Below are 22,233 nucleotides of genomic sequence, written 5' to 3'. Positions count from 1 at the left end.
GCGAGGCCAGGAATCGAACCCACAACCTCATGGTTCCTAGTCAGATTCATTAACCACTGAGCCACGACGGGAACTCCGTCCTACTTTTTTAAATTCCCCACCTCTGCCCTGTCCTCCAGAAGCTCATTCACTCTTGGTGTTCTCTCCTGCATCCATGTGTCCATGCCATTCCATTACAGCCTCTTCAAGGGCTCCATATTTTTTTTTTTTTTTTTTGTCCTCACCCATGGCATGTGGAAGTTGCCAGGCCAGGGATCAACGCAGGCCACCATGGTGACAACTTGAGATCCTTAACCTGCTGCCACACGAGAGAACTCCTCCCAGGGCTCCTTGAACCCTGGTATCTCCCCAAAGCTCCATCAGTAGCCCTCTTCCCATTCTGTATAGTATCCCCTTGGGCATTTCTCATATTTAGATGATAAGATAACCTAAAGCTTCTTATCTGGTCTAGTTTCTAGATCTTATTCCTGGACATGTCCACATGAATGGTTCACGTCCCCTTTCACGTTCTAAGAGCGAATTAACGTGTCGCCTCTTCCAGGAAGCCGTTTCAACGACACCATGCAAGTCATTCATTGACTAATTTATCTATTCAGCTAACATATATTTGTCTAATGCCTATTATTTGTCAAGAACCATGCAAGATGCCAGAGATAAAGGAATTAAAAAATAAAATGAAACAAGAGAATGGTCCCTGTCCTTAAAGAGCTTATGATCTAGTAATTCAAACAGACAAAAAAATATCTATTCAAATTCAAAAAATATCTATTCAAATTATGACAAGCACTATAAAGATAATGCACAGCACATAGTAATAGGGAACAAAGGGATTTAGCACTTGAGTGGTACTCAGTCCCACTGGCCAGGCCTCTCTTAAAACACGTTCTCTCTTCTTTTAAGCATCTGTTTAATTTATGTCTCTAAGCAGTCTCTGTTAGATTGTTAAAACATCAGTGCTTTGTTTTATTCATTTTTACATATCTGGCACATACAGGAATTTAATAAGTCTGATGATTAAAGGAATGAATGAGTAATTTAATTAATGAACCAACTGTTTATAAGATTCCATTTAATTCTAAACTTGAGAAATCCACATGCAACTAGGTAAAGTGCATTCCAATTGCCAACGTATTACCTGAAATCTCTAGTTTCATTAAACGCCAGTTTACAGAGATTAAATTCAGGCGTACTTTTCATCTCTCTAAAATTGACTGCAACCACTTTTAAGAGAACAAAGTGTCGGCAGTGGTGAGAGAGAAATAATACAATACAGGAATACTTAATTTCCTCAAAAACCAAGATTCTATTATCCCCTTTTCAATCCAGCCAGGCCAAGGAATAAACAAGAGGGAGTGAACAGTTTTGGAAATCGGCCTCACACGGGGGCACAGTGGGACCTTTCCGAGCTGAGGCTGGGGCTTGTTTGAAAATACAACAGAGTTCAGAAGAAAACTTGGAAAGGGGTTATCCGAGGAATGGATGGACAGCTGCTGGCTAGTCCCAATGAAAGTATGTCTGGAAGGCTCCAGAGCTGATATTTAACAGTTCTGCTGCCAAATGTGCAGACAGGCTCCCAGAAAAAAAGTCACCAAGAGCAAACTCTGCGAGCTGGAGAGAAGGAAAATGGATGCTTGTCTCTCTTTGTATCATTCTTCCGGTACAGAAGAGCAGAGAGGCTGGCGGGACCATGGAGACCAGTGCAGTTGGGATGGGATGGGAAGGATGAGAAGGATGGCTTTGCACTTGTGCAAGAGTTTGATAAACAGGAGTGATAAGTGTACACTTGCGGCTTGCACACACACACATACACACACACTCAGGCATTCCCCAAATCCAAAAAAACTTCCTTGAAAAACCACGGAATATATAAACAGCTGACCATCGGAAGCCTGCCGGAAAGCTCAAGTATCTAGCAGGTGGGGACTTGTTTTCCAAGAGCTGGTTCAACAGGACAAACTGAGAATTGTGATCTCACCGGGGTGTGAACACCAGAATTCAAGGAGCAGATGGTGTGATTTAGTGGAAAGGCCATTGGACCAGGAGTCAGCGGCCGGGGAGAGAAACCCAGCTTCTCTCCTTACCAACAGCATGACCTCGGACAAGATCTTAGCCTCTCTGAATCTCAGTCTCCTCGGCTACGAAATGCTAAGGAAAAGACACCCTCTTCTCATCTAATTTTCTAAATTGTTGTGATTGCTGTCCAATTGAGATAATGTCTGTGAAGGCTCTTTGAAAATTGAAAAATATACTTTTGTTTTTATTATTTTTAGGGCCGTAGCCATGGCATATGGAGGTTTCCGGGCTAGGGGTAAAATGGGATCTGGAGCTGCAGGCCTACGCCACAGCCACAGCAACTCTGGATCCAAGACACATCTGCGGCCTGCACCGCAGCTCACAGCAACACTGGATCCTTGACACACTGAATGGAGCCAGGAATCAAACCTGTGTCCTTACGGATACTAGTCAGGTTCATTACCACTGAATCACAGTGGGAACTCCTGATACATTTTTTTTCCAACACACCCTCTTACGGTATTTTCTATAAGCCAAGCACTCATCTGCATGCTTTATAAATGTCAACTCAAAATGACCCTATGAGGTTGGTACAATTTTTCATTCCAGTTTTACTGAGATATAATTGACATAGAGCATTGTATACCTTTAAGATGTTCCACGTCATGATTTGACTTTTACGCACATCATGAAATGATTACCACAATAGGTTTAAGTAAATATCCATCACCTCCTATAGCTGAAAATTTTTTAAACAGGAAAAAATATGTTTCCTTGTGACAAGGATTCATATATAACATACAGCAATGTTAAGCATATGTATCCTATTGTACATAATAGCCTCAGTGCTCATCTTATAACTGGAGGTTTGTGAGGTTGGTACCATGATTATCTTCATTTCAGGGAGAAGAAACAGACACAGAGAAAGCATGACTTTCACCCAAGGTAACACAGCTAGTGAGCAACAGAACAAGGATTTGGTCCCAGACACTCTGGCTCCAGAGTTTATGCTCTTAACCACTAGACTGTGTTGAGTTACTGTAAACAGCTCCTAAAAATATGTATTTTTCTATTCATATTAAAAACAACAACAATAATAATACCAAGTCTGCAGAGTTCTCTGTATTTCACCAAAAGGTTCATTATCTTATTTAACTCTTACAATAACCCTATAAGGTTGTTATTATTCTAGTCCCTTGTATAGATGAGGAAATTGTGGCTTGGATATCTCTTGACAGTAGGACATGTGTTTCCAATTATTTTTTCAGGATGGAGAGAGTTGTAAAGTGCCCAGACCATTCATATCCACCTGTCCAACCCCCTTCCATCTATGGACATGGCCTTTTAAAACAGAAGATCCCAACCAATAACAGAACACAAAGAAGATAAAACCCAGAAGAAAATGAGTGGGCGTGACATCGGGGCCAGCTTCACAAACAGAGACGTGTCCTACAAAGTGATACTTGCATTCAGCCTAAAATGACCATCTTTGCTGGTCCCATTCTAGGGCCTGAAAACATATCATCAGATAGTCCTTCCTTTCATTGGAACCCCTTCCAGTTAAAAAGTACCTTTGGAAGAACACCACATTATCATATATATCCCTATGTCAATTATTTCATAATATCTGCCCCATTTTGACCGCTGGCAAAGAGCAGGCTCTAGCCTGCACACAACATAATTTGAAATTTAAAAGGTCGTAAGATGGGTTCAGTATATAAGACAACCAAGAAGGCAAGGCTGAGGTGAGAGCCTGCAAATGGGGTTGGAAAACTGGTGCTGTGGTTGAATTCAGGGCTTCCAGGGGCAGAGCACCCCAGGGGAAAGATAAGTGCAGAGACCAAGCAACGCTCTAGCCAAAACAAACAAACAAACAAACAAAAACACATGTAGGAAGGGGCCACCTGGGATGTTCTTCCCCTTTGAATTTCCAGAGTTGACTTCAGCGTACAGCCACCAAGGCACAACCATGGTGACACTTTTGTCTCTGAAGATCGGGGCCCTCACCCCTGGCAAGATGGTGGCCGTCACAGCGCATGACTCCTGGGGACCGTGTGCATGCACAGTGGGAATCCCTGCGATAATAAGAGGAGGGGCAGGAGGAGAAGGGGTGGTGGGGAGCCAGCAGCAGGGGAGGAAACTCTCGATGGTTATGTTAAAAAGGATTTGTTCCACTGTCAAAACCAAAAAGCTCTCCCCAAGAGCCCCCTTTAAGGAAGGAAGCCTGAAATGACAGGGGTTGGGTGGGGGGAGCGATGTATTAAAGAGGCCCTTTGGAAAGGAGGCCAGGCCCATAAATGAGAGAGCATCAAGCAAAGGCAGGTGTGGCTGTAAAAATCCACCTCTGGAAGGCGACAAGCCCCTCTGGAGGCTGAACAGAAACTCGGCCCTGGTGTTTCTATGGGGTCCCATCCAAAGGGATCCCAAAGCCACTCTGACTCTCCTGAAGATCCTTTAAATCTCACCCACTCCTGATTCTCCCCCATGACTGGGATAGAGTCCAGTTACTACTGAGCTCCAAGAAACTGTACAAGCCACACCTGCCTCACTCACCTGCCCATTCCCTTCTATGGGCCCCAAACTGTCCCCAGCGACATCAATACCTTCTCCACCCTGGTGCTGGGGGCCCAGGCCAAGCTGGCATTAGCTTCTACTCAGGTTCAGGCTGTCGAGTTCTCAAACAAAGACATATTGGGACCCTCCTGCAGAGAGAGAGGGGACCGTTTCTGGGCCCAGAGGGAGCTGGCCTTAATCTGCTGCACAGTGAATGACAACAATGTTAAGAATGAAAATATGGTTTGGGGGATAGTCCCCAGGAGCCCAACATTTTGGTATTTAAAGGAACTTTAATGAGCTTAAGAGGCTAATCTGGAGTTCAGGAGGGGGTGTTTTGTTTTGTTTTGTTTTGAAAAATCCTTTTAAAGGTTCCTGAGGCTTGGTGGGGAGGAGGCAAGGGAACTGTGGGTCCAGGAGTGGCCACGGTGTAACTGAAGGGGCCAGATGGGGCAAGAAAAAGAGGCTGCTCCAAGGACCCCTTCTCACAGCAGCAGAACCTGATGCTCAAGAGAGAGAAAAGATGGTTCTTTCCGGGTAGAAGTGTGATGTCCAGAGAAGCAGCAAAAAAAGTTGATGCTAGCCAGGCTTCTCACCCCATGATGCCTTGTTCTGGTTTACTGGTTTACATCCGACACAGATGCTTCTCTGACTCACTCAAAAACACCCACCTATAGTAGGAGAACATAACCCAGCATCCATAAATGTGCCAGGCATACTCAGAAAGATGTTCAGGGGCCCCTAACTGGTCACCCAAAGACTGTGGTCATGGGATCATGCAAACCTGAGCATAACACCCCTTCGCCAGTTATTATAGCTGGGCCCTGCTCCATAACTGGGTAGCCCATTATTTTGTGCATCTGAAAGATGAAATTGTTTCCTCCAAGTGAAAAAAATGAAGACCAACAGTCCATAAGATTGGCCTTTGAAAAAAAAATGAGGCAGTTGATGAGATAATATTTAAGCACTATCTTATGCTTGCAAAAGTCAAGTTAACAAAATTCCATAGGACATAGGGGAGTGAGGAGAGGGGGCAGAATGGGGTGGGGTAGATGTAAAGTCAGATGATCCATTCTCAGTGATGCTGGATGTCAACGATATTTTCTACATGAACAGGGTATAACTGTCCCAAGGGGGTCCAATCCACAGTGGCCAGATATCTATCAGGGCTTGTCCATTAGAGGGGAAAGACGATAAAATACAAATCTAACAGGGTAGCAAGACACTGGAGGCCTAGAGTGTTGGAAAAGCCAGACACATTTACTGTTATCCAAAAATAGGATCCCCCGACTGGAATCTTGAAAGGCTGGAAGAGACCTAACTCTTTCATGTGACTTTGGTTACCGACTGGGAAAAGCACAGTCCATTTTGTATTTTTAGTTGTTATGTCATTATGGTGCAATAATGGGGAATCTGGCAAAGGTTTCATTAAATTCTAGCTAAGCCAAGCATGGCAGCCAGGTGACAAGCTCTACGGATGATGCGGTTGCCTTGGTTCATCACTGAAAAATACAGCACTGGGGTGGGTTTTAAAAATCCTTTTTTAACTACCCAGATGGGGCTATTTGTGATGGGACCAAGACAACCCAGAAGGTAGGAAACCAATGTAGGGCACAGTTTTATTCCTCCCGTAATGTCTTCACTAATACTTCAGTGTTTCTGCTGCATTCCAATTGCATCTGCCGTCTAATGCCAAAAGAAACTTAATCCCTGTCCTAAGTCTCATTTTATTTATTTTCAGGAGTGTGAAAACAAACATGCAGCAAGATTACAGTGTTTACACCTCCTTTTTAGCTGATATAGCTCTAAGCCTCCTGCTAATTAATGCCAGGGCCATAGCAATTTTATTAATTTCATCTTGGTTAAAAATATAGAGACAGATAATTGTGCTTGACCAAAATAACAATTTGACATTTGGAAGGTGTTCGCTTCATTTCAGCAACACTGTTGGCTGGGTTTCCTTTAATACACGACAAAGAGACACAAAGCTGTGGCTGACAATGGTCAATGATGACATAACTAATGCTAATTGTAATAAATTGATTAAAACATCCCCCATCACGCGCGTTGAGGAGATGAAGGAGAAAACCTAAATCGTGAGGTGAACTGATTTCCCGTCGGTTCCAGAAAACAGGCACAAGGAGGAAAAAGGCCTCTTTTCTCCAGAACCTTTTCTACATTTTGCTCCTAAAATTACCAATTTCCCCAAACCGAATCTGAAAAGGCCGCTGGCAACACTATTCTGCACATCCGCTAAGAAACTTTCAGAAAAACATTACAGGGCCTTCATTCCTAGGGGGAAGCCTCAGGCATGCTGGCAACAGGACAGAGCTCTCCCTTTTAGGAATCTTTTTGCTTCTGCACAGAATATGGGAGACACACTCCCCGCCCCAGACAGCCTCCAATCCTCCTTATCCCGCCCTGCAAATAAATGGCTTACCAAGAACTCCCATCATTTAAACATTCACATTAAAAAGATATTTAAAAAAAAATTTTTTTTGAAAAGCATTAAAGCAAAGCTAAGCTTCTGTAGTTAAGGCAGAAATTATTTTTAAATCTTTCCATGGTAGGTGTGATTGCATTTTCTACCCCAGGGCTCAATTCCCAGTATTATACAACTATGCTGAACAGTCAAGTCAATGTGATTCAATGTTGGTTTTTCAAACTCGATAATACAACAATGACATTTTGTATATGAGTTTACTCTCAGAAGCTTTAACCAATTTCTGGTAATATAATGAGTATTTTAAATCCTTGTCCATTTCCTCACTAGGACCCACACAATTTCTTTGACCATAAAAATAAATAGCTGATAATTGAATGAACAGAATTGTTCTCATTAGAGAAATAGTACCTACTCATTAACTCCAAAAAGTTCTCAGAATTAAAAAGCAACAATAAAGAGGGCTCTCTCAAATTAGTAACCATATTTTGGGTGACACAAAAGTTATAAATACAAAAAAATGAAACTAAAAAAGCTATCAGAAAAGCTCTTGTCACTGAAATCTAAATAGCAAAAGCAACTCCTTAGCCCGGTAGATGACAAATTCCTTGAACTCTACAGTATGTAAAAAACCAAAGTTATTTATCCAATAACTTTTTGCAATGTGCTCCATTTATGCTAAGGATCAAAAGAACCCCACAAGCCTACTCTGGAAAGCAATGATCATATCTAATTCCCAGAATACTATTAATATCTCCTCCTGCTCTCTAATTTGATTTCAACATTTTAAGTCTGAGATTCAGAAAGTCCCGTCTAGGGACCAATACATATAAAAAGAGAAGACACCTCTGAACAAGGACTGTTTCCAATCACCCTCTAAATAAAAAAAAGAGATAAGTCAGCCTACACAAACACAGCCACAGTCTGTGGACAGTGCTTATCCCAAGCTAAGCCCTCCTGCAATTTAATGCAGACATCAATTTATTACCTAGTTGTGTTTGATTTTTATATTCTTTAAATTTTATTATGCCAGGAGCGGGGCCAACAGAAGATAAAGTAGAGGAAAAAAACCTAACAATTGCCTCTGTAATTTCATCTGTGGGCTTCTTTTATGAGGAACTGATGCCCAATTCTGAACTCCAAGTAATGTCACAGTAATAAGAGCAAACTAATCCTCCTCCCTACACACACATCCTACACTACCTTGATAAAATGCAGTATTAGTTCATTATCAAGCCTAACAGATTTCATTACCTCAACCATTTTTCCTTAGGGCTGCCAATCGGCAGGTCAAAAAGAAAGATACCAGGAAAACTCTGAGTGGGGGATATGCACTTGGCTCCACTGGAGTCCCCTTCTTAAGAAAAATTGGTCTGCTCCAAAAAAGGGGGGAGAAAACATGGACCGACCCTCTGAGAGAAGGTTTCCCAAGGCCAGTGATTTGCTGACATGTGGGGAGTTACGATGTTATAAGAGCAGCCCTGATGACAGCAATACTATCCCACACTGCTCCTAGGATGTCCAGAACAATCTAAGGGATAATGATAAACTTCGTATGTGAGGGGAGAGGGCCCTGCCCAACACACCGAGCCACCAGGCACATGAAAGAAACCATATAAACTTGATTTAAATGTGGGGTCTCTTCCAGAGGCTTAATTATCTATTGTATTACCACATTCTTGTTATTCAGCAGCCTCTTCCGTCTCCAACTTAAGTCCGACTACGGAATTTTTTAGGAACAACTTCAGGGAAAACTCCAAACTCACCAGATCCCGGCAGACTCAGTTACATAGGAAACAACAGTGACGTAAGTAGAAATTCCCTAGGCTGAAAAATACTTTGTTTTTCTGCTAACTTTCAGGAACGTTAAAGACAGGTGAGTCCAATGTTTAAACATTCACACCTAGGGCAGCCTGATGTTTTATACAACACGGTGCCTGCTCATCAGTTCTGGACATGTACCCTCCCACAGAGCTAGCTATTTTTCTTCGATGACATGTCACAAACAATAAAGGTCACCTCCAGCTCTTAATTTCTGGACATTCATAAATCAGTTTTCTACATGCCAGCCTTAAACATTGCTTTGTTTTGGATGATAAGAAGATAAATTATTCCTAAGAGTGTCACAGTATATGTGACAAATATTTAAAAAAGCACCCTGAAGTCTTCAAATGAATGGCTGTATGTTTTTAAGGTACCACTGACAATTCAATTTTTTTTTAAATTAGACAAATTTGGTGTTTGGTATCAAGAGGGTGTAACAACTAGTGGATAGTGTAGAATTTTCACTTTTTAACTGACTGCCTGACACCATGAAGAGGTAGCTAATAATTCAAATGCAAACCTGCCCAATGGCCAGAAATGCACATACAAATGTCTAACATAAATATGATAAACTCACTTGGTTAATATTATGTTTATGGCCTTCACTGAAGACTGTACATTAGCTATATGTTGTTTTATTTTAATATCTAAAAATAGCATTTGAACTCCATGAATTGTGTAAACAAGGGCATTGCCTGACTATTCATTTTCTATGAAGTGCTACATGCTTTACCACCATCATTATCCTAACATTTTAACTTCCATCTTATTTTTCTCTCCACTTGCCTTGACTTGGCCTCAAATTTTTAAAAAGGTCCAATGAGAAAAGCGCAGTTATTTTCACAAATTTCTGGTCATTCCAGACAGCTCCCATTCAACACTTACTTAATCCTGCAATCTAAGTAGAGGAGGAGTTTGAGAAATACTCCATAGTTAAGATAACATAGATGGGAAAAGTGCTAGGCTATAAGTCTCCTGAAGGCAGGCTCTGAGACTTTTTCTCATTCATCACCTAGCCCAGTGCCTTCCCTGGAGAAGCTCGAAAAGCTTGTTGAATAAAGGAATTTGTCTTGAGCCTAATTTTAAAACAAACAAACCAACACCACCACCACCCTCCTCCTCTCCTACAGCAACTACCACACAGACTAATGCCAGTAAGATTACCAAACATATAAAAGCCCAATTTTGTTGGAAAAAGAATGGGATTGGGATCAGGGGATAGAGGAGAGAAATAGGAATAAATTAATCTAAAAAAACAATGGAGGCACTGGGCATAGACAAGTGCTGACAGTGCACGAAAGAAACCACCAACTCCATTTTGGACATCTGTGTTTCCAAAATATATGTAAAAAAATCAACATTTAAAAACCCTCATTGTAACATCAACACCTCTCTGAACAATGCAGCTCATAGTACTCTGTAAAATCTTCTTGGTTCTGGCCAACAGCTGGCAAGTTGATCCCTGCAATTTTCCCTTTGCAGAAATAGCTTTGTGCGGGGAGAACTGACCCTAGTGGGCTAATAAGCCCAAACTGAGCCAAACCTGGGAGGCTGAAATGGAGGGGACATTGTTGTGTTAAGTACTTTACAACAACTGTTTCTTCTCCCCTTGACACGGCCTGACTTCCTTAAAGAAGATTTGACTGGCCAGACAGCTGTGTTGACCCTTAAGCCTTCTTTGATTCGTGATTTTTTTTTCACAAACAGAATAGAAATTCACAACCCAAATCCCTTCCTAAGCTCTCATACTTTTGAATTTGCTAGTGTTGTGCCTGAAGGATGTGGACATTTCAGTAATCTATAAGCACAAAGATAAAGATTGGGTCGACACAATCCCCAAACCTTCAGACGAAAAGCAAGAGGGGGGAAAAAAAACGAGCAATCAACCAGAAGTTTTATCCAAAGGTGGTACTTTAAGTTTTGCGGGCAAAAATCTGCTTAATAACCTAAAAATTGCACTTTTTGCTCAGACACTAGACCAGTAAATAATCAAGAACAGATACAGGCATATCTTCTTAAAAAAAAAAAAAAAGTTAAACCATAATTACCACTTAGGGAGATGGTCATACATTTTCACCTCTTTCTGTATTTCTGAACTGCCCAGCTCATCCAAAATCAAACATGTACTTTTCTGGTGCTAAAAAATGGAAAGTTATCTTTTCAAAACAAAACCAAATGCCCAGGATTCTATCCACATGGGGGTAAATTTCAAGTATCCTATAGCCAAGGAGTGTGCACAGCAGAATTTTTGTGTATATGGTCACTGGATCTGATTGCTTTGTCAGGTTTTAGTTAACCTCACAGCCCAAGCAAATCAGAAAAGAAGAGATTTCTATTCTTTCTTGGAGCTTTTTGTTAAATTGAGGCTTTGCCTGCACACCTCCTTTCACTGTGTGTTTTTAATAAAGTGATGGGAACTGCTTTTCATGAACACTAACCCTCCCTTGATTATCCCCATATAGTGCTGTCCTTTTTATTCACCAGTGACAAATGCAGAAATGTTCCCCAAGCGCAATTCATCGCATATACCAAAAACGGAGGCCTTGGATTCAGCCCCCCCCCCCTTTTTTTTGCTTCAATACCCTCCACAGCTCTGTTAAGTCAGCATCCCTATTATTAGTCAGTCTGACCAGGAAAAGCAACTCCCCTCTCCTTAGCTCTACTAAGCAACTCCGGACCAGGAAATCCTTCAAACACCCACTTCTCAGCCTCATCCAGGCTTTCTGCATTACAAACATCTAGAATCAAAATAATCCACTCTCTTAAATACCTGCCTCCTAATTCTCCTCAAAACACACCAGAGAGTTCACCTCCACGGGAAGGAACTGAACCTGCCTCGTGAAAGAAATGCCTGCCCAGAGGGGAATTAGGGAAGAGGCGGAGGGCGATGGCAGACTGGGCTTCAGGACAAGCTCCAACTTCTGGCCTTACCGCCCCTGACCCCAGGGTTTTAGAGAAGCCCGGGAAGGGGGTGGAGAGAGAACATTGGGGGTGGAGGGGAAGCAAACCGGGTGTGAGCCTCGGAGCACAGAGGGTCCGCAGCGCCTTTTCTGAGCCCAATCTGTCAGGATCCCCGCGGACAAAGCCAAGGAGGAACAAGCACGGGGGCCCAAGCTTTGGAATCAGCACAGCCTCAGTTCTGCGCACAAGCGCCCTGGTGGCGCAGACAGGTGGGTGAGGTGGAGGGGGATCTCGGGAGGAGAGATGGGCCACTGGCAGCCCCCAAGGGCACCCCAGTGAATAGGGAGGGGATACACTAGGTGGATGGGGTGTGAGCGCCCACAAAGGAGTGTCCTCCAGGAATGACCAGGTCGGGAAAACTGAGCTAGCAGACCGCAGAGGGAGCCATCTCCCGCGCTTCTTCCACGGTGGTTGTGCGCAACCGCGCGGTTCTCGGCTACCCAGAGGGTATACAGGAGGGGGTGAATGTCCACCTGCATCTCTAGGCACGCGTGTGCATCTTGCGCCTTCCAGAAGCAAATGAGGGGGTAAAGAGGGGCAAAGTCTCCCGCGCCCGCCAGGCTGATGCGGTGTGTGGGGTGCGCTACGAGGCGCGGTCACTTACTTCTCATAGTCATACTTGCAGTAGAGCTTCTTGTCCCGGTAGAAGCAGGTGGTCTCCAGGGGCTCTTTGCAGGAGGCACACTGAACGCACTGCTCATGCCAGAAGCTGTCGTTGAGCCGCAGCAGAAACCTGTCCGAGATGACCCGTTGACAGCCCTCGCAGACAGACTTGGGGCTCACAGCTCTGCCTATAGCAGCAACAGACGTTGGCCGGTGAGCGGCGCCGGCCCAGCATCCCGGCGAAACCCAGCCCGGACCCACTATGGATCACTCCATACCCACGGATTTCTCCCGCGCCCCTCACCCGGGGAAGGCCCCTGCTCAACAATCAAGCCGACATTTGGAGAGCAGAGGAAAACCAAACCAAATGGCGTTTCTGATAAACACGGACTATGTGAGAAGGTTTAAATTCTACTAGGGGAGGCGGTAGAAATCAATAAGTGGCCTTTAATTATCAGACCTACCCAGGTATGCGCGCAAACGTGCGCACATCTAGTAAAATTAACCTAGGAATAAATTATCACTCCCAGGTTTATAACCTAATCATGAAATCATTCACTATGCATGTCTTTATTGTCTGTTATTAAAACTGAGTGTGTAAAAAGAATTTTCTTTTTTCGTTTGGTTTCGTCTTTTGCTAAAAGATAATTCTGCTCTTTTTTTTTTTTGAGGAAAAACTAATTTGTTTTTTGGTTTGTTTTTTTTTTTTTTTTTTTTTGCTCCCTAAAAAGTCCCATGCAAACAGAAAATACAGTCTCGCCCTGGACAAACACAGTGTTGCTCAAATCAATGAATCCCAAACTGCCGGCCAGGGGCAGATTGCAAACAGGTTTGTTGTTTTTTGTTTGTTTGTTTGTTTGTTTTCCATAATTAAGAAGCATCAAAATGGAGAGAAGAAAAAAAAAAGGGGTCGGGGAGAAGCAGGACTCAGAAATGCCGGGGAGAGTCTGGCCAGGATTCCGGGAATCAGGCAAGCTCAGCAGCCACGCGTCAGGGTGAAACCGAACCCAAACACTCAAACCAACTCTGCTAAAAAGGGAATCCTTTCTGTCCTTCCCTTTGCACTTGTGTCAGATTTGTTCCTTTAGTTTCTGGGAGTGGGACAGGGGACACTTTTTTTTAGGGTGGTGGGATGCTCTGCCGCCTTTGTCATCACATTTCACATCTATTTAAAGAAGACCTTGTCCTTCTATAACAATACCTTTGCGCATGGTGTCCCAAAGGGCCTGACCCTTCCCAGTTTCCCTGATACACTCCAGTTGCTTTCCCCTTAGGGAACCTGGCCACCGGCTCAGGAGTGGGCTGGTCACGTTGGGGTTGCAGGCGCGGAGGGCTAGAAGCAGCGAGATCTTTAAAATAGTCTCTACTTTTTCTGCCCTGTCTCAATGTCCAGGGTCACCTCCCAGGTGCAGGGAGTGGAGGTGGGCCTGGGAGGATGCGCAGGGCCAGTGGCAATGCCCCAATGAATGCAGAAGTGCACGAGCACCCTGTGACAGGTCAGGGCCAACTCTGGTCCCCTGGTTCTTCCAAGGATGTACTAAGTTGGGAAGTTTCCCAAAGGGCGGTTGCAAGAAGAGAACGCATTGAGCACGATTTCGTTTCATCTGGGGAGATTCCTCCCTGAGTCTGGTTTCTCCAGCCTACCATCTCATCCTCAGCCTTCACTCTGCTCTAGCATTCCAAGCGAGGGAAAGGGGCTAGAGGTTGAAATGACAAAACGGAAAACCCTCCCGCTAAAAAAATGAAAACACCAATTTACCAAACTTGAAAAGCATCGAGGGCAGAGGAGGGAGTGGGAATCTCTGGCCTCAACTCGGTTAGTCTCGCGTGTGGATTGTGGCCCTGGGCTCGCTGCTCCTCCGTGGTCGCTGAGAAGGATTTGGGTGGACCGGGGGAGAGGGGGTAAAGAGCGGCAGAATCCGCGATCCGTCTCTAGTTAATTAAAGCCGAGAGGAGGGCCCTGCCGAGAGGGCTAATCCCAGCGCAGCGCTGCCCACCGGCCCGGAAAAGCCTCTCGGCGGTGCTGAGATTGGGGCTGGAGTTGGTGGAGGCGAGAAGCCGCCTCAAACTTGGGTGCTCTGGGCCTCGGGTGTGTATGCTCATCCCTAAGCCTCCGAGAAGAAGGCGGCATTTATGAGACGTCGATCAGCTCTGTGATTAAAAACCAGCCCTGGGTATTTTTAATCACTTGCCACTCAAATGCCTCAGAGCAAGCTCGCCCGCCCCTCGCGGCTTTGGGGACTTCGGTGCCCTGGCGCTTGAGGCCTGGGGCGGCTTGTCAGTTTAGGGTAGGAAGGACCCACAGGGACTGACGGATAGACAGGGAGTGGGCTCAACTGAGTGCATGACGCGGGGCGCCAGCTCCCCTATCGCCGACCGGGTCCCAGAGCTGGGGCCAGGCAGAAAGATGGTGCGCCCGAGGCGCTCGGCTTGAACACTCACCCAGCAGCGAGGAAAAAGAGGCCGACGTCTCGATGGCACTTTGGAAGTTCTCCTCCATCTTCAAGCCGTCCAGCATGTTCGGGCCGGGCTGTGAGAACCTGGTAGATGAGAGGAAACGACGCTTTTGGCGTCGGTGCCGTCTGGGACTCGGCGCCCGCAGCCGCCGCACTCTTGGGAAAAAAACAGAGGGAATGTCCAGGATGACCAGAACGAGCTGAGAGGGTAGAGTCCAGCCAAGAGAAATGTGGGATGGGAGGAGAGAAACGAGTCACAGCGAACTGCTCTGACTGATCTGATTTCACTCGAAGTCAACGCGTTAAGTACTTAGGCCTCCGCCCCCCAACTGCGCTTCTCCTTCCCCTGCCCCCCACCCTCCCACTCGGTCCCCAGCCCCAGGTTTCCCACTCCAAGAACGACTCCGCCCCAACTTATACTAATGGGGGCCCTAGGGATGCCTCTGCAGGAACCCAGCTACTGGGGTAAGCTGGAGATAAAAAGAGTGGGTGCTTTCCCTCGCGGGGCCGGGCCCAGACACGCGTAACTACGAGGTCTACAGCCCGCGCCTAGACCCGCCGCGATGCGTCCCTCACCTGCCCCGACCGCGGAGGGGCAGACTAAACGATCTGGAGAGCGTCCCGCCAGCTCCCGGATTCAGGGCCCTGGGATCTGCTGGGGGCGCGCGGGAGCTGGCGTGCGGGGCTCGCGGGGAGGTCCTCCCGCCGGTCGGCCGGTGCCGGGAATGTCTGCAGGAGCGAAGTCGCCTCGGGGAGGAGCCGCGGCTGGCCCTGCTCACTCTTGGATGCATTTCAAATCAACTTTCAGAAACACGCCCGCCCGGGCTGGAGCCTAGGAACAGGCAGCCTTCCTTACCTGATGGGCGAGCTTGCTCCCCGTGGCAGGAGACGAATGAAGTTGCCGGGAGCCGCGGGAAGCTTGGGCCGGGGGAGGCGTAGGCCCTCGAGGCTGCAGCCAGAGCAGCCGCCCCCGGCTCCGGCGCGCCCGGGAGGGAGCCGGAGCGAGCGCCGGCCCCTGGCTCCGCTCCTCGGCGCGCTCGGGCCGGGCCGGGACGTGGCCGCGGGCGGGCGGCCTTCTCGGGACGTCCTGCCCGCCCGAGTCGCTCCTCGGGAGGAGGGGAGGGCCGGATGCTTCTCCCAGGCTAGAGGGAAGGCGGAGGCCCAGGGTCCTGGGTGCGAGTCGGGCCCTGCTTGGCTGGGGCGGATCCGGCCGCTTCTGACGGGGGCCGCGGCGCTGCTTGCGCGGCAGAGGGAAGGGGTGGGGTGCGCAGGGAGGGGGCTGGGAGCGCGTCCCGTGGAGGGCCCGCGGTGCTCCCTTCCCAGCCTGGCGGCGCGGCCCACCTCACGGCCACCGCCGGGTGCGCCCCTCAGCCGCTTCGACCTCCCGGGCATGCAAACTTTCCTCCCCTCCACGTGTAGCTGCAACCACCGGGCGCGCTGACCCCTCCGCCGGCTGTCCCGCGCCCCCTCTGCGCCACCTGGGCTGCGGCGCTGGCACACCGGTTCCCGGCAGCTATTCCACCACTGCGAGAGGTAAAAGCACCGCAAACCTCACTCGGGCTGCGGGAAAAGCCAAGAAGCTATTTGCCACTCGTGGCTGTGGGACCCTGCGGCTCCGAGCTACAGAAAACCCTTCTCCTTCACCCGGGTTTCCCACAGGTTCCCAACTTCTGTTAGGCTCCGAACCCATTCGCCTTTTCAGTTCGAAACCCGCTCACCGATGGGATATGCAGATGCCATGGGATACAAGGCCAGAGCTTGAATCAGACTCCTAGTAGAAACTAGAGGGGCTCTCAGAATAATACTGTGCAGAAAGTCAGCTAAGGGGGCATTCTTAGGGGAGCAAATTGTCTGGGGAAAATATTAACTCGCTACGCTTCCTAACCTCAGCCTCCGGTAATGGAACTGTAGCCCCTGCAGGAGCAGAAAGTTTTCTGTGTATCTCAAGAGGGTAGCACCGTTCGGAGCCCAAGTGCATGCTCAATTCAAATAAACAAACAAGCAAACAAACAAACAAAACAACCCTGGCTAACACTTATCAAACATTTATTTTGTTCCAGGCTTGGTTACATAGTTAACTCATTTCATCTTTACAAAAACCCTGTGAGGTGGAGACCTATTACCCCAATATTACAGGTGAGGAAAACAATACGGAGGGCACCTGAATGCTACAGGTAGGTTCAGTTCAATGGGGTTCTCTGGGCGTCCCTCGGTTCCTGAATGGAACAGAAGTGAATTGTAATTTCTGTGCACATCGGCAAGGTGAACCTGAGCAGAGGAGATGCCACATAGCAAACGTTTTCTATTACCTGCTCCAAGGACAGGACCACTTCCTTATTTTTAAAGAAAAAGGGCTGGCAGCACTTGCTCCAATGTGCTTAGAGGCAGTGACCCCATTTTAAGTACTTTCTGACAGCAGGCACAAGCAAAACACCAAAGATCACTTAGAGAAGCAAGGGAAAAGGGCAAAGAGTTTAATGCTTTACATTTGATTGCTGCTTTATACTGTTCAGGGCAGTTTCACATACATGTTTTGCTTGATCTTTACAACAAACCTGTGAGGGAGGCAAAACAAAGAGTTTTATCCATAGTTTCAGATGCATTTGGGGGACTTAGCAGGGCTGGGAGATTTCTCTGATGTTGCACCGATGGCTAGTGGGGTACCCACTGACACCTGCCCTTTGTCCTTTCTGACACCCCAAATAGAGCAGGGAGTGAAAAAATATATATGAGTTACAAGTATTCTTAGGATAATATAGAAATAGAAGTTAGACAAGAAAGAAGTTAGGCAAACACAATCATAAAGAATATTTTTAAATACCCAGCAGAGCTTTGGTTTCACTGAAGGTCTTGAATTTGTGAAATATGTTAACTAGTAGGAGGAATTTCTCTGTAAGAGAATATCCTGAATGTGAATAGATTCTCATCTGATCTGGGACCCAACTCTTTCAAGTGTTTCTTGCCTCTGGAAGGAAGCCTGCTTAGTGTACATTACACAAGTGTTTGGAGGGAATGTCTTTCCCCAGCTGGCACCTCCAGGATGGAGAGGTATTTCATGATACATTATAAGTCATAGGGTCCTTGGTCAGAGCCAGGCACATATATGCGATCAACATATACCATTTATGGAGTCCCCCCTGTGGCATGGTGGGTTAGGAATGTGACTGCAGCAGCTTGGGTCACTGAAGTGGCAAGAGTTCGATCCCTGGCCCGGCACAGTGAATTAAAGGATCCAGAGCTGCCACAGCAGCTGAGGCATAAGTCATAGCTACGGCTTGGATTCAATCCTTGACCCCGGAACCTTCATACGCTATGGGTGCGGCCATAAAAACAAAAAAACCAAGTACCATTTACTTAACTGATAGATGAGGGATGCACTCACAGTATTGGGAGGGGGGCAGAGGAGCCCTACAGTAAAAGTGAAAGCAGAGAAAGTCAGGAATCAAAGGACTTCACTTTTGTTCCCAGCTCTGCCACTCAGTTGGGCCATCAGTTCACCTCTCTGGGCAACAGAATTTCCTCTCTGAAATGACAAGGCTATCCTACAGAGTCTGTACGGCCCTCGCAGACTAAAGTTTGTAGAATCACACTGATTTTGTATGGGATGTGCCATAGAACCAGTATATCCTTATCATGTGCTTTGCGGAATTTCTCCATGTGTGGACTAAGTGACGTGTCTAAACCAATAAAGATTCACATTGTTTATTCAGAGTTTTCTTGTGTATGATTTATGACTTACCTCTCCTAATGAATTTGGGGATCATGAGTCCCACCTCTACCCCGGTATCCTTTCACTGTGGCCTTAGTCAACTCAGGGTCATGGATGGGTGAGCAGGCATATTTCCACTGTGAACCACGCTGCTGATCAGGCCTTGTGGTTTTCGTTTTAAACTCAAAAACCATTATTTTACCTTTTCAATGAAAAAAGATGCCACAGAGCCACCATCCAGAAGCTCTTTATGAGAAATAAGCCATGTTCTCCCTTTTATCAGAAAGAAGTATTTTTTCCCAAGAATTTGGGAAAGTAAGATAAAACAAGTTTTAGAAGAGACTCCCCAAATAACAGACTTTAAGAATTGGAAGAGACCTTCAAGCTCATCTGGTCCAATTTTTTTCACTGATGTGGTCAAATTCATTCCCCTAGAGCTGCCACCTCTGTCCACTGATTGCTCCGGGCTGGCCACTCACAAGGTCAAATCCTAGTTCCAAGACCAGGCAGATGTGGGCAGAGCAGCCTCCTCCATCCCATTCCCTTTTCTCTGAACCTGCTCCATTTGTCTCTATCTCATAAATTGTGGCAGCCAGACCTGTTGCAACTTTCCAGTGAGTCCGTGCTCCAGGCCTCCTCTCCCTTCTCTGGCCATAAAACACTCATGAGCACGATCTGATGTTATGTTCACATTTTCAGTGACTGGCTGCCCTTGACTCATGCAGAATGTGTTATTAACAAAACCCTCTCAGCCCTTTACTGCATGAGCTGCTGGTAGGCCACATCTTCCCAAATTGCAGTTATCATACAGTGGGTGTTTGGCCTCAAGTGTGGAAACTTACATTTATTCCTGGTAAGGGATAGGCAGCTGTTCCAAACATCAAGAATCTGGCAACTTCGAGCAGATTCCAAAAGATCCAGGGACGGTGTCTAGTACTCTGTTTTAAGGAGGAAAAGTGGAGCCCCGCCAGGCTGGTCCAGAAGCTGCCATCCCTAGGGGACAGGCAAGGGCCAGTGAAGGAGGTGTAACCATGGGGCCCCAGGAGGGCATGCAGGAACCTCCTAACCTGCAGGTACATCTTCAAGTGGGAGTTGCCCTGATCCCATTCAAGCTCTCGCTCCTCATCTGTCTCCAGTCAAGCAGCGTTCAGTGGAAGATGGGAGTGAGACATGCAGACTGGCTATGGTGCTCCCCCCTTTTCTGTGGCAGAAAACAGACTCTCAGACTCGTGAATCTTCGTGGCTGAGATTTGGGGAGAGGGGTAGGGATGGAAGAGACCGGTGCTTGGTGGGAGGGAGGCAGAGAGCGAGGGAGGAGGACGTCCCGCTACAGAGTGGAGATGACAGGAACATGTTTTTTTACTTTCCTTTTCTTGCTCTCATTTCTGTGTTTTATTAAGGGAAACACAAAGGGAAAATTGTGTTATTTGTTAAAAAAAAAATGTCGAAGTGCATTTCAAGCGAGAGGAAAAAAAGCAGACACATTACTGCCTAGACAGAGCAGGCAGTGCTGTAACAGGGCAGCCAGAGCCCAAGGTGATGGGGGACATGCTGGAAATGCAGACTCTCCTGACCACTGGATTCTTTTCCTGGGAAGCTCCTGGCCCTGTGTTGACATGCAGATTTCTTGAACGTGCTGGAGGACCAGGTGACTTGGCACTTTTGGGGGTGAAAGGGGGCATGCCAAACCAGCTATCAGGAAAGAAGCGAAATCAGGGGATGGCCAAGCCAGAGCCTCCCGCCATCGTGACAAGGACAGCACTAGACACAGAGGAGACTCACCCAGACTAACAAAGGCACCATTTAAAGCACCACATTCTTTGGATCTTGTAGCAGAATCATCTACGTGCCCTCTTTGTCTCCCTGTTGGACTGGAGGCTCAGAAAAGGATCCATGTCGGATTCATTCTGTGTTTCTCCTGTGGCTGGCACGATGCTTTACCAACCAAAGAGACCCAATGGGTATTGCTAACTATATCAAGAATGCCCTCAGGTTTTAGTCTGCTCCAGGGTATTGCTGGGTATACTGGAAAGAGTATGCCTGGGCTGTAAGACCAAGAGGCCTGAGTTCAAATCCCAGCTGGGACATTTGTAATCTGGTTAATCTTAAATCACCCAACTTCTCCTTTTTCAGTTTCCTTATCTGTACAAGGAAAGGGATAAAATATGCCGCAAGAGTTAATAGAGATGATGGATATGAAACATCTAACAATCTATCTGGTTAACTTGATGTTCAAACAGCCTTTAGGTCTCCCTCGAACCTTCCCACAAACAAGCAGATACAGTTTCTCAAGGAACATTGTCTCAGCTTTGCCTTATTCTCATGAGCAAACAGGAGCCAGGCCAGCACCTGTGTGTCTAATGACAGCATTGTCACTGGGCAATTGAGGTGTTTCCGTACCTGGGATAGGCTGTGCTCTCTGACTGGGATGACAGCAAGGCGGTTACAGGATGGGTCCTGGGGTCTCACTGACCTGAGATTAAGCCTTGACTCTGCCACTGATGATGGCCTTGGGCAAATTCCTTAATCTCTCCAACCCTTGGTTTCCCCATTTAATAAACTGATGAAATAACTGGAGTGTTCCTCTGTATGTTAAATGAAATAATACATACACAGTAACAGGTACATAGTAAGAGTTCAAATTTCAGTTATCCCCCCACCACCACCACCAGCAGCATCATCACCATCATTATTAGACAATAAGCACCTCTAGGGCCATGTTTTAAATACATCTGTAGCCCAAGCACCTAGCACACAGGTGGTGTTTATCCAGAGAATGTAACTTGAATTAAACCAAACTGAACTGAAGACAGTCATTGGCACTGAGTCAAGTTCAGGTGCTATCTGGCCCTTGGTTCCACCCACATTCTGAGAAAAGATTTCTTTGGGGACAATCCCGCAAGCTCCTAACAAGTCTCCAAGCTTCCTGCATGAGTCCCTCGCTCCTGGACTCGCATGAGCCCCATTTTTAACATCTATATGTTATAACTCACACTAGATACCAGGAACCTGGATATAGTGGGAGATGGCTTGGGGGCATGCAAGGGGTAAATTGCCCAGGCAGCTACACAGAGATGGATCTATGAAAAGACCTTGTCTGTTATCCTGGGCTTGGTCCCCCTGCCCACCACACCCTAGCTGCCACGCACTGAATGGTGAATTTCTTTGTACTGAGAGGAGGGCTCTGGACACAGCGGAGGAACTAGGGGATCTGGCTGAAGCCTTTTACAGCACTGGGGTGTCCAGGTGCTAGGGTACAGCAGCTCTGAACAAGCCCCCATACCGGCAATGCCTAGAGGAAGCACTGTGCTGCATGGGTACAGCAACTACTTCCACCAACCCAAGAGCAAGACCCCAACTACTGACAGGTACTTTCAGGAAGGAAGGGACCTGTATTCCCCCACCTCCGCTGTATGCCCACCCATCAAGGAAATGAGACCAGAGTCACCGTTGCCTGAACAGGGAGGATGTTCCTTTCTCCTTAGCCTATACACCCTCTCGTCTCTTCTGATGATATGCCCTGTTTATTCAACTGTTAATTTATTTACATAATATATCTCCTGTAGTTTCCAAAAAAGATTTGCAGTGGCATACGAATACTATCAATATTGAAATGGATTTTGTAAAAATTAAAATTTCATGCTGGGAACAGAAAAGCAAATCACCCCCAA

General features: G+C 46.5%; 1 protein-coding gene across 6 annotated transcripts in view; it reads right to left on the bottom strand.

The window, feature by feature from the left end:
* Positions 1-16,071, bottom strand: part of LMX1A (LIM homeobox transcription factor 1 alpha) — a 165,505-nt gene extending 149,434 nt beyond the window's left edge. For 2 of the 6 annotated variants that reach the window (XM_085022547.1, XM_085022545.1), the window contains exons 1-3: positions 15,430-15,580; positions 14,840-14,937; positions 12,399-12,585 (exon numbers count right to left, since the gene is read on the bottom strand). In XM_085022547.1, the coding sequence (XP_084878673.1) occupies positions 12,399-12,585; positions 14,840-14,915 (263 nt within the window). In that variant the 5' untranslated portion in view covers positions 14,916-14,937; positions 15,430-15,580. Of the gene's footprint in view, positions 1-12,398; positions 12,586-14,839; positions 15,134-15,429; positions 15,581-15,709 lie in introns of those variants that run through there. The other 4 variants (XM_013988077.3, XM_013988078.3, XM_085022546.1 and 1 more) reach the window with 4 other exon arrangements.
* Between the last annotated feature and the right edge of the window lie 6,162 nt (positions 16,072-22,233).

This window comes from Sus scrofa, chromosome 4, assembly GCF_054392235.1.
Source record: "Sus scrofa isolate SSC_HxYL_T2T_F1_AM1 chromosome 4, Sscrofa_HxYL_maternal_Yorkshire_Landrace_v2.0, whole genome shotgun sequence".
In the NCBI taxonomy this organism is placed as follows: domain Eukaryota; kingdom Metazoa; phylum Chordata; class Mammalia; order Artiodactyla; family Suidae; genus Sus; species Sus scrofa.
The sequence above is the reverse complement of the archived record's forward strand: the minus strand, read 5'-3'. Positions and strand labels throughout refer to the sequence as shown.